The sequence below is a fragment of the Mytilus edulis genome, chromosome 5, assembly GCF_963676685.1.
Source record: "Mytilus edulis chromosome 5, xbMytEdul2.2, whole genome shotgun sequence".
NCBI lineage: Eukaryota > Metazoa > Mollusca > Bivalvia > Mytilida > Mytilidae > Mytilus > Mytilus edulis.
This window is the reverse complement of record NC_092348.1, coordinates 14,337,647-14,349,996: the sequence shown is the minus strand read 5'-3', so window position 1 is coordinate 14,349,996 and position 12,350 is coordinate 14,337,647. Positions and strand designations below refer to the sequence as shown.

General features: G+C 31.8%; 1 protein-coding gene across 1 annotated transcript; it reads left to right on the top strand.

Annotated features, from left to right (window-relative positions):
* Window positions 1-7,084: 7,084 nt before the first annotated feature.
* On the top strand, window positions 7,085-12,074 carry LOC139523030 (galaxin-like). Its single transcript, XM_071316778.1, has 2 exons — window positions 7,085-7,236; window positions 8,980-12,074. Exons 1-2 carry the CDS (start codon window positions 7,161-7,163, stop codon window positions 10,422-10,424), a joined length of 1,521 nt encoding a protein of 506 aa, XP_071172879.1. The 5' UTR covers window positions 7,085-7,160; the 3' UTR covers window positions 10,425-12,074.
* The last annotated feature ends 276 nt before the right edge of the window (window positions 12,075-12,350 follow it).

The window sequence follows — 12,350 nt, the reverse complement described above, 5'->3', positions numbered from 1 at the left end:
TATACAGTCAGTGACTGTATATCACATATAAATATACGGTCATTGTAATTTGACTGTGCAAATAGCACAGCTGCAGAATTTTTTATACATTTGTCGGACAATTTTTCTTAATTCTCCATCTTTTCAATCATTTGTTTTGAAAGTTTTGTCAATTATTCTCTATTCTTTAAAACTTGAAGTTAACGATTCTTCTGTCGTCCCTCTCGTTTATCAAACTACTTTAAGCTCAAATATTGCAGATGAGTTGAAAATGATGGCAAGTAATTTTATAAAACACAGTTCAAAACAGAATTTATAAGTTTATCATACGTTTGTACAGGTTTCTCGTAAAATAAACATTTTGTAGACTTTTATTGTGAAATTATAAAATGATAACTATAGATTAAAGAAAACATTTACCTCAGTTTTTTCAAAGATATAACCACAGTTTCTTCCTGAATGTTATAGGGATTTCTGTAAATGTGATCCATCACCAAACTTGAATGACATAGAATTATTAATCACAGTTGTTTTTTTCTTATTCTATCATTCTCAAGGAAACATTTGATTTGCCTTTAAAACGTTTTCCTTGTTTTTTGTTTTTTGGTTTATTTTTATTGCAAATCCATCGCACGAACTTGACTTCCGTACCCTGCAGATGAATGGACTTAACAGGTACAAGATATTTAGAAATTTAAATTAGTCTATTAAAAAAAACCATGCATGTTCGATTTGTGCTATTTTGAATGTAAACAAAAAAATAAAAATAAATGTATTCAGGTCAAACTTTTATTAATCTATCGCTGAAATAACTCATTGTTGCGTAAATAAGTTGTGCGCGTTCGGATATCAGCAATCGAAAAAGTCCCAAACAAACATTTGTTTATGTGTCATTTCCGTGTCTTTAGCCTGCAATTCAGTGGTTATCGTAGGTTGCTTAAAGTTATATATCAGCGTCTGTTTCACCTTAAAGGAATTCGTTGTGAATGGAATTTCGTTGATAGGTTCTGCAAAAATTAATCACAATCGTTTTAGAGTTTGGGTACATAAACTCAACATAAATACCTGAATTACAATTTTGTTCACCATACGTGCGTTTCGTCTACAAAAGACTCATCAGTGAATTTCGAATTAAAAAAGTTTTAAAAAATAAGGTACAAAGTTGAAGAGCATTGAGAACCTAGACTATCGAAATGTTTTTTTCTTTCAAATACACCTAAGATAATCAATTATTAGGGTAGTTCAGGGTTTGACATATTACTTAGACAGTTGTCTAGTGTTGAAAGGTTAATGTTGTACTCTTTATGTATTTTATTCTATTCATGTCGTTGTTTATTTTGAGAAATCCCTGTCAAATTTAAAAAAAAAATCATAAAATTTATATTGACATTTTGTAAAGAAATGTGTTAATAATGAAAAACTTACAAAATTGAGAATGTAAATAGGGAATGTATCAAAGAGACAACAACCCGACCAAAGAGCAGATAACAGCCAAAGGTTACCAATAGGTCTCAAATGCAACCCGGAGACGTGTTCAGCTGGTCCATAAACAAAAATGTATACTAGTTTAGAGATAATGGACGTCATACTAAACTCCGAAACATATAAAAGATACTAAATAATATTTACATCCTTACATTCTGTTCATTTTGAAATTTTGTGCCGTTTGAGTTACTCTCTTGATGACGGTTTTAGCCATAACCGTAATCTTATATTTGTCTGATTTTGACAGGAATGGCACCATCTGGTACTCTTGAGAGCAACACTTTGGTTAACAAAAAAAAAGAGATTAAAGAAATGAAAATAGAAGAAAAATATACCTTTATTTTATAATATGAGCAAACAATTACGTCGTGTCTTTTTTTTTTTATTCATAGCAATTTATATAAAAAAATAAGTGCAGTGAAATGTACTAAATAATTCGATGTCATTTTTATAATCTCAATTTCATTTTAATTAACTTAATGATTATAAAAGAAAAAAATGGTGTGGGATTTATATAAATGAAACTACGTTAATAACACTGACGCAATAACGCCAAACAAAAAAATAATTAAAAATTAAAGGTCAGGTAAGAAAATGGTCTTCAACAAATACAAGTTTGTATACGTAATGTCAATGCCGCCCTACTGAGGACAGTAGTACGTTAGAACATACCATAAAGCCATGTATTTCACAAGATGAAGAAAGATGGACAATACAATTTCAGTCCAAACATAATATTGACGAAAGAGCAACCCCCCCCCCCCCCCCCCCCAAAAGAAAAGAAAACGGCACACAAAACTGAACATTGAGCACCGTTGGATCAATTCAAGATGAGCCAGAATGATATGAAATCACCGATCCACAAGTGATAGCCGTCCTGTTAGTCAAAACAAACCATACCACCTACCCACAAGTGACATCTGTCCAGTTGGTCAATACAAACAAAAATCACCGATTCACAAGTAAAAGATATAAAGGCCAAATAAAGTACGAAGCTGAAGAGCATTGGGGATAAAAAATTCTAAGTTTTTAAACAGTTAATAAAAAATTATGACTATAACAATAATAATTCATGTCAACACAGAAGTGCTAAATACTGGGATTGTGATACCCGCGGGGAATGAAAACTCCTCCAGCAAAAATAAATATATTACGTATTCGGAACAATTTAGTCTTCCAGACTTTCTAAATTATTTTATTTCAAGGGTTTGTTCTTTCATTCCAAGTAAAATGATTCGAATAACGTTAATAACATACAAACGCCATGTGGTGACCTATGATTTTTAACTTATTACGTAATTTGGTCTCTGATGAAGAGTGCCTCATTGATAATCATACCACATCTTGTTTTTATAATGCAAAGATGAAACATGTATTGTTAGACATAATACTTATGCAACCATTAAATTAGATATTAATCAAAGCCGTTATAATATAAAATAACTGCAAAGGGCAATGTATAAAATGTCAGTACATTCTAGTGACAATAGAGTTGTTTGTTTTTCAACAGTTCATAATACATCGTTAGCAGAACGACTTATCTAGTGTCTCAATTCATACTTCTGCCCATCACCAATCTGACCTGAGAACAAATTCATAATGGTTTATTTTTGTAATTTGTTACTTGGATGAAGAGTTGGTCTCATTGGCACTCATTCCACATCTTCCTATATCTATTAACCTGACTAATTACAGTCAATTCAGTACTGTTCAAACAATTCCCTTACAGTCAATTCACAACTGTTCAAACAATTCCCTTCCAGTCAATTCAGAACTGTTCAAACAATTCCCTTACAGTCAATTCAGTACTGTTCAAACAATTCCCTTACAGTCAGTTCAGTGCTCTTCAAACAATTCCCTTACAGTCAATTCAGTCTTTTCAAACAATTCCCTTACAGTCAATTCAGAACTGTTCAAACAATTCCCTTACAGTCGATTCAATTATGTTCAAACAATTCCCTTACAGTCGATTCAATTATGTTCAAACAATTCCCTTACAGTCGATTCAATTATGTTCAAACAATTCCCGTACAGTCAATTCAATTATGTTCAAACAATTCCATTACAGTCAATTCATAACTGTTCAAACAATTCCTTTACAGTCAATTCAGTACTGTTCAAACAATTCCCTTACAGTCAATTCAGTTATGTTCAAACAATTCCCATACAGTCAAATAAAGTTTGTTTAGACAATTGCCTTACAATCAATTCAGTGCTTTCGAGTAGCTTTTCAGACTATTCAGTAGCCCTTTTCACAAAAAAGTTTTAAATTAGTCTTACGATTAAAGTATTTAGTTGAATTGTTAAGGAATATTTCAGACTGACGATTTTGTCTGAAAAGAGCTACACTACAATACTGTTCAGACAATTGCTTTACAGTATATTCAGTGCTGTTCAGATGATTCCCTTACAGTCGATTCAGTACTGTTCATCACCTTTTCTGACAATTCAGTATGATGTTGATGAGTACAGGTAAAAGCAGGTATCAAACAGTCTGTATAAAAACTAAATAAGCGACAAGCAAATTGTCTAAACAGGACTGATCGTATCGCAGTGGATAAGTTAAAAGAATTGGACTGAAAATGAAACAAAGTTTTGTTCAGCCTTTAGAGAGCTGTTTAGATCAGAATGACCGTTTTAGATCAAAATTGGTTTACTAGTGCTTCCCACCTTTTAGTTTCTGGTAGCAAACGATGTTTTCTTATAACACACGTATCAAAATAGCTGTTAAAGTCAAATGAGGTTACTTGTCAGTGGGATTTTTCGACAAATGTGTATGATGATTTGGTTGTAGTGATCCCTTACTCTTGAAATCCTCTAATGTAAACTGTACACACAGGATATAGCTTATTTGACGAGTGTCGTTTTTGTTTTTAACTAGTTCAGAATATAATGTTAGCCCCAAACCAATATATATTCATGACATTTTTAAGAGTTTGTTCATATAAGTCGTGCCCAGGTCCTCAAATGCACAGTTAATCTCAAAACTAGCTCATATCCTCACCATTAAACCGTGTTTAGTAATGGATGCCTTGCCAAGACATCCACAGTTTAGCACAAGTGTTTTCCCTGTGGAACATGCTCCACACCTTCATATATAGTTATCAAAGGTCCCAGGATTATAATTTAGTACGCCAGACGCACGTTTCGTCTACACAAGACTCATCAGTGACGCTCATATCAAAATATTTATAAAGCCAAACAAGTACAAAGTTGAAGAGCTTTGAGGATCCAAAATTCCAAAAAGTTGTGCCAAATACGGCTACGGTAATCTATGCCTGGGATAAGAAAATCCTTAGTTTTTAAAAAATTTAAAGTTTTGTAAACAGGAAATTTATAAAAATGGCCACAGTATTGATATTCATGTCAACACCGAAATGTTGACTACTGGGCTGGTGATACCCACGGGGATGAAACGTCTTCCAGCAGTGTCATCGACCCAGTGGTGTAAATAATTATCAAAGGTACCAGGATTATAATTTAGTACGCCAGACGCGCGTTTCGTCTACATAAGACTCATCAGTGACGCTCATTTCAAAATATTTATAAAGCCAAACAAGTACAAAGTTGAAGAGCATTGAGGGTCCAAAATTCCAAAATGTTGTGCCAAATACGGCTACGGTAATCTATGCCTTGGATAAGAAAATCTTTAGTTTTTCGAAAAAATTAAAGTTTTGTAAACAGGAAATTTATAAAAATGGCCACATTATTGATATTATGTCAACACCGAAATGTTGACTACTGGGATGGTGATACCCTCGGGGAGGAAACGTCCACCAACAGTGGCATCGACCCAGTGGTGTAAATAGTTATCAAAGGTACCAGGATCATCAATGATTAGATCTTGAAATCGAATCTAATCTCTAAAACATATATATAATCTGAAATGGCATTATCTAACTTTTACAGTATACATCATATCACTATATATTTATTTCATTGGGGTAATGTGCCGCCGCCTGTTTATATCGTTTATGTTTAACTATATCAAACACTTTATATCCATTCCCTGAAACATAGCTATTATGAACTGCAATGAAATGAGAACTTTTAAAGGGACACTAGCTGTCAAATTCATGGTCACCGATTTGACCCAAATTCTCATATTTGATTTATAACAATGTAAAACATTGATCCAAACTATCAAAAGTCTAAAATAAACAGTTTACAGAGCATGGGGTAGATAGTTTATAGGTTCGTTTCGTGTGTATTTTAGTCCAGACGCTATCTAAAAAATCGATATGACCTCAGATGACCATATAAGCGATGTAAACATAAATAAAGATATGAATAGATTAAACCAACACGTGCGACTGGATTTGAAAAGGTCTGTTTGATTTCATTTCATAGATTAAAAATAGATGTTTCTCATTGTTTTTAACCGTATAAGAATGATTTAATGTGCATCGAATTAGTATCATATGATTTATCGTAGTTTCACTTTCATTGTTGACATTCTTTTTCTTAAAATAACCAGTACACGTACAATGCATGCGTTGTCAATTTCTAGGTAGGGGTTAAATTTAAGTTCACATGAATACGGATTTAAAGAGGTCTACTCATTCACTTGCAAGTGAATAACTAATTATCAATTTTTCTCAGCGTAATTGGACAAAATTGAACCTTTTTGGCTGCAAAAAGCGAATTGTTATTTCACTATCTCACTTTCATTATTGATTGAAAAGAAAAAAAATAAACTTTAGATTTTTTATATATCTCGTAGCTAGTACCCCTCTAAATGTACAACATATTTGTACGTTGTTGGAATGAGGTGTGACAAGGCCATGCTTCATCATAACCAGTTTGATTGTGGAATTATCAAATATGGAGCTATAAAAATGCTTTGAATTCAGAAAGTTATCAATATACTAGTAGTAGAGTTATTTCTATATGTAGCCCATTAAAAATATTTGTATTGTATTTGGCACAACTTTTTGGAAATTTAGGTCCTCAATGCTCTTCAACTTTGTATTTGTTTGGCTTTTTAACTGTTTTGATCTGAGCGTCACTGATGAGTCTTATGTAGACGAAACGCGCTTCTGGCGTATTAAATTACAATCCTGGTACCTTTGATAACTATTTGCCTGTAATTATACATAATTTGTATAACACTTTTTTACACAAACAAGTCATATACTTGAACCTGGGTATGGTATATAAACTCATCATAGATACCAGGATTACATTTTGTATTTACGCCATATAAGATAAGAAAATAAGATGATAAGGTATCCATGTATAATTGTCAAAATTACTTGTCTCTCAAGAATAAAAGTCACTTTTCATACATTACTTTCCTAATTATGCGCCCATTAATTGAGACTTATATATAATCTATTCATCACTTAGCTTGTAATGGACTTCTACTTTGAATAACACATGTTACATTTGTCTTTCTCTGAACATGATATTTTAATTTGAACACACATTAATTGAAATGTAAAGATTCTGTGAACACGATCTTTTATATATTTATAGAAATATTTATTGAAAATTGTTCATCGATATAGATGAATATTTTTATTTATGTATCACAATGATGTCTTACTTTCAAGTTTTAAATATGTCGAATATTACATGTTTCGCTGTGACATAATTTTGACAAATTAATATCACACCTGACATTTACGATAAAAGTCATTTAATTGCGAAAGCACGAGGTTAATTACACGCTTAAAAGAGTCAGTTTTAATAAGATGAAGGGATACATAGCATGTTTGTGTGTACTTTTCACAAACCTTATACTTGTGAGAGGGGTTCGTTTAAATCACAGTAAGAAATATTTTAATACTTTTTATTTAAATTTCTGATCATTAAATAAATGCAACATTGGTATACCACTGTTCAAATTAAGAAATTTGATCATGTAATGTATTGTAATATCTATGCATTTTAATAGTCTCTTATAATTCTGAATAGAATGTCTCTCATTTTATGTGGTTTTATTTTACACTTTAAATTTGTTAAGAGATGAGACTTCAATAAAAAATTGAATTGAACTAAATTGTAATTTAATTTATCATATGTGCTTATTTCTTATTTGTATGTTGTTCTTGAGAAATTCATAAAGGCGTGATAATGATATATTCTTCTGACGTTTCAGTCTCGTTGAAATCTCGTTTAGGAATTATTTTCAAAAAATCTGATACAAGTAGAAAATATCAATGAAATTAAGAAATATTCTAATCAAACCAAGGATTTTTATAAAAATTTTTTGATCAAACTGCACACTGTTGAACAAAATGAGTGTTTACAATATATAGTTTTTTAGGTTTTTTTTTTTAATATACAACAAATCCGGTCAGTGTAATCAGCCTAAATGTTGAAAAAAATTGGTGAAGGAAACAAAGAAATTTTACCAAAATATGAACATCACGTATAATTATTTTCTTTACAAAGTTCCTTACAAAATTATTAGATATGAAAAATATGCTTTTTGTTCTGTAAAAGAGAAAAAATATTTACAAAATTTACAGCATGTCAATTTGTCAGTTTTTATAAAATCTCCAATATCAACAACAACCTATACTTTTTACCAAAATATACTCTATAATGTAAATATACATTTGATACAGTGATAAAGACTTATTCTCCGATAAGAAAATATGCATATTTTTAAGTTGTAGAGGGGAAAAAAAACCTAGTTATCCACACAGTTTGAGTAAAACAAATATTATTAATTAAATTTTAGTAAAGTCGGATGGTTTCTTTTCTATTTAAACTTCAATAGAACCTTCAATGTTTAAATTTACCGTATGCAAGGATGTCCTATTTTACACCATATTTTTATTGTCAGATAAATCTGTTATCTTGTTTAAGCGATCGTGTTTTCTTTTTAGTCTTTGCAAAGCAAAAAAACAAAACGATCAGAATATATTGTTTACAATTAAACATAAAAAAAAGACAAAAAGGAAAGCAAGCTTGTAAAAAAATATGCGAGAAATTTTGTGTGATGTATATGTACTAGTCAACAAAAGTAACGAGACGAGGCAATCTATTTTCCACATGTATTGAAATTGAATGCATTGTACCAAGTTAAATAAAAGCAAAATGTGTCTTATATTTACAGAGTTTGATATTTTAACATTTTTTCCAATTTATTATATTTTATGATAAATTTGAGATCAAGTTTGGTATCGTTTCTTTTGTTGACTAATATAGATCAAGAATAGCAATAACAATTATACCGCATCAGACGTGCATCACTCTTCTCTTCATTGATACCGAAAGCACCAAAAACTGAACATCCAAATCCGAACACCAACACTGAAGAGCTGGTTAAACCAAAAAGAGCAAATAAAAGGAAACAAACACGGAAACCACATTACGTTCAATGATAAGAACGAAACCGATTCTCTAACAATATTTTTGTTTCAAAAATTCAGAACTCTGAGAGACTGCTTATCTGATTTAATATATATGTAAGAAAGAAAAAACTACTTCATTTGAAAATAAAACAGCAAAAAACCATCTTAGTGTTATTTTGTATTACATGCTCATTGTTTTATGTTTTAGAGAAATGTGGGAATGGTTTCTTCAATCCGGACCACGAAACATGCTGTGATGGTATTATCTCCAGCCCAGCCGGTTGGCCTTGTTGTGGATTAGCAACATACAATGCCGCCCTTCAAGTATGTTGTGACAACACGCCGTACCCCAAAAGCGCAGGAACTGCATGTTGTAAGAATAAGCCGTATGACCCATTAACTGAGACCTGTTGTGTGGATACATTATATCCAAAACCCGACGCCACATGTTGCGACAAGAAGCTCATAAATCCAGAAACTGAATTATGTTGTAATAAAAAAATTGCCGATAGGCCAACACCATATCACAAATGTTGTGACATTGAAACGTATCACCCACTTTTAGAAACGTGTTGTGAAGACACCCTCCATGCCCCTGGGGATTTGTCGTGTTGTAAAAATGAAGCTTATGATCCGAGAGAACACAGTTGTTGTAATGGTGTCATAATTAGTCCTGGAGGACTAAAATGTTGTGGTCCCATTCCGTATGATCCAAACTTACAATCATGCTGTTATGGCATAGTTCGAAAAAAATCAGCACAAGGAGGAAAACCATGCTGCGGGGCGACAGATTACAATCCAGACACGCATACTTGCTGCAAAGGAATTTTGCATACGGGAACAAACTCATCGTGTTGTGGCCAAAAAACATATGACCCCAAATCTGATTGTTGCGAAGGAAAGAACATAGACGGACTGGATTGTTGCATAGACAAGGCGTACTCTAAAACCACTCAAACGTGCTGTGGGGGTAATGTATTTGAAGGACCTAATTTGCATTGTTGTGTGAAGAAGGCTTACGACCCAACAAAAGAATGTTGCAATGGGGTGAATAAAATAGGGCTTATGTGCTGTGGTAATAAAGCGTATAATAATTTAGAAAGTTCCTGCTGCAAAGGTATCGTTCACGAGGGACCTAAGCTATCTTGCTGTGGACAAATTCCATATAACCCGAAGCTTGAATGTTGCAAGAATAAATCTGCTTCAGGTCTTCCATGTTGTGGAGATAAACCATACAATGCTACACTGCAAACATGTTGCCATGGTAATCTGAGTAGTCCTGCTGGAAATGGATGTTGTGGAAAAGAAGGTTACAATATAAACGAATCCTTGTGTTGCCATGGACAAGTTGTGCCGAAGCAAGCGCATGTTTTTGGTATCTGTATAGACAAAACAAAACTCCAAGGCATGACACCAAAACCAATAGGCCCTACATCAAAACCTATAGCTACAGGCTTCACACCAAAACCTAATATCTTCCTGCCAAAACCTATAGCTACAGCCTTCACACCAAAACCTAATATCTACATGCCAAAACCTATAGCTACAGCCTTCACACCAAAAGCTCCAGTCGTCAAACCAATGAATGTACGAAATAGTTTTTCTGTTAGAAGTCATATTTTTAGGGCTCGTCCACAAGTGACCCGATTATAGTGGTGAATTATTTGTTATTAAGATTCATGTATGAAAACAGATATCACAGAAACAGAAATTTATCAAGGTTATAATGAAATGAAAATAAAGGTTTTTTTTGTTACATTTACATAATCAAACAATTAAGCCCACTGAAAACGATAACACAATTTTATTTTCCAGCATAGAATACATCTTGTGTCTTGTTTATACCCATGTAGACATGTTACATGCACTTTTCTGTTTATCAAAATTACATAAAAAATGTTTACTTGATCTTTTGAAAAGGTCACTTCAGGATATATCTATAATTTTTCTAGTATAGCAAACCTTTATTTTCATTCTACAAAAAAAATTATATATATAATGATATATTTAACATGTTAACTGGAAAAAAGAAAATGATATTGGAATAGTAGTACATTAATAGTAGTAAGTTTGATTCAATTTTATCAAAAATAGCTAGAATATTGCTGTTGTATTCTTGTCTTGAAAGTGAATCTTATTTGAATACTTATTCATGCGACCTTTAATATGCCTAGCATGAAATAGGTTATATATGTGATTTGCATGTTCAGTTTTTAGTACGCAAATAATGTCAACTAAAAGTGAAACAAGGGTGCTACCAGGGAGACCCATTACGTTTGCTGATTTAGTCAGGAAAAGACATTTCTCAACTGCTAAAACGATTATTTACGACATTTTTATTTTTGTGACATAAATGAACCAGACCTAGACAATGTCTGTCTGTCTATTTATCTGTATATTTACGAGTATATCGGGTCATATGACTATCGGCAGGCTTCAAAAATCAGCGAAAACTCATTTGACAGCTAAAGTGCTTTACAAAAAATAAATCAATTTTATTTATCTCGCTCAATAAGTACTGGCGGTATTAGCTAGTAAATAAAAGGTTTTTGTCTTGTTATGTTTCTTTCAAGCACTAAAATTTAGTTCCTTAAAAATTCAAATTGATTTTGGACCAACAAGTTGCATCACTGAAGAAACACAAATAATTTAAGATAGAAAACTTAAATTATTTAAGATTAAACAATAACGGCATATATTTAAGGTGCCTTTATATTATTCATTCGCCCATTTTTTATAAATCCCGTAAATGTAATAAATAACAAATAAACCCCGTAAATATAGTCAATGATAAAAATAGAATACAATATCTTAACTTTAATTCATTAAATTTGATATTCTTTTTAGTTATATAAGGATAAAAAGACCAACGACGATTAACTGTTAGACATGTTGTTTAGATACCTCCTATTTGTTGAAGAAATAATTTTTCAGAAAACATTACAAAAATTTGTGTCTGATACATTTTCTATTTTGAACAATAAAATATGCTAAAACCAATTGTTGAAGACTGTATTTTGCCATTTCCTTATGTCTTGCTCTAGATGTATTTTGGTTATTTGTGTGTTGATCGGTTACTGTCTTAATGACGGATTTCCAACATTTCCCTTTTTAACACAATGACTAATCGTTATTTTGAAATGTTGATCCTTATTATTATTCATTTATTCCAAATGGTATCTCATGTGAACTTCTGTAACTAAGAACATGTATCTTACGAAAAACTGTCAGTATATTATATTTACAAACATGTATATGTGTTTATATTTATAACAAAACAATAAATCATGAAATACACATGTATTACATAACTGATTCAATTCGCCATATTCTGATCCGACAATGTTTGATAGTTTACACGTATGCTATCCTTTTTATTAACTCATTAACAAAATTTGAATATCAATCATTCTCTTTTGCCGAGGTTGGTATGCATACAGATGTGTAAAATTAATTTATTTGCATTTTAATTTTTAGTAAGCGTCACATGTCAAACTGGAATGGAAACGTAACAAGTCTTTTCTTTGTAATCCACGTATAGGTCATGTGTTAATTAACCTACAAATCAGATCATTAAAA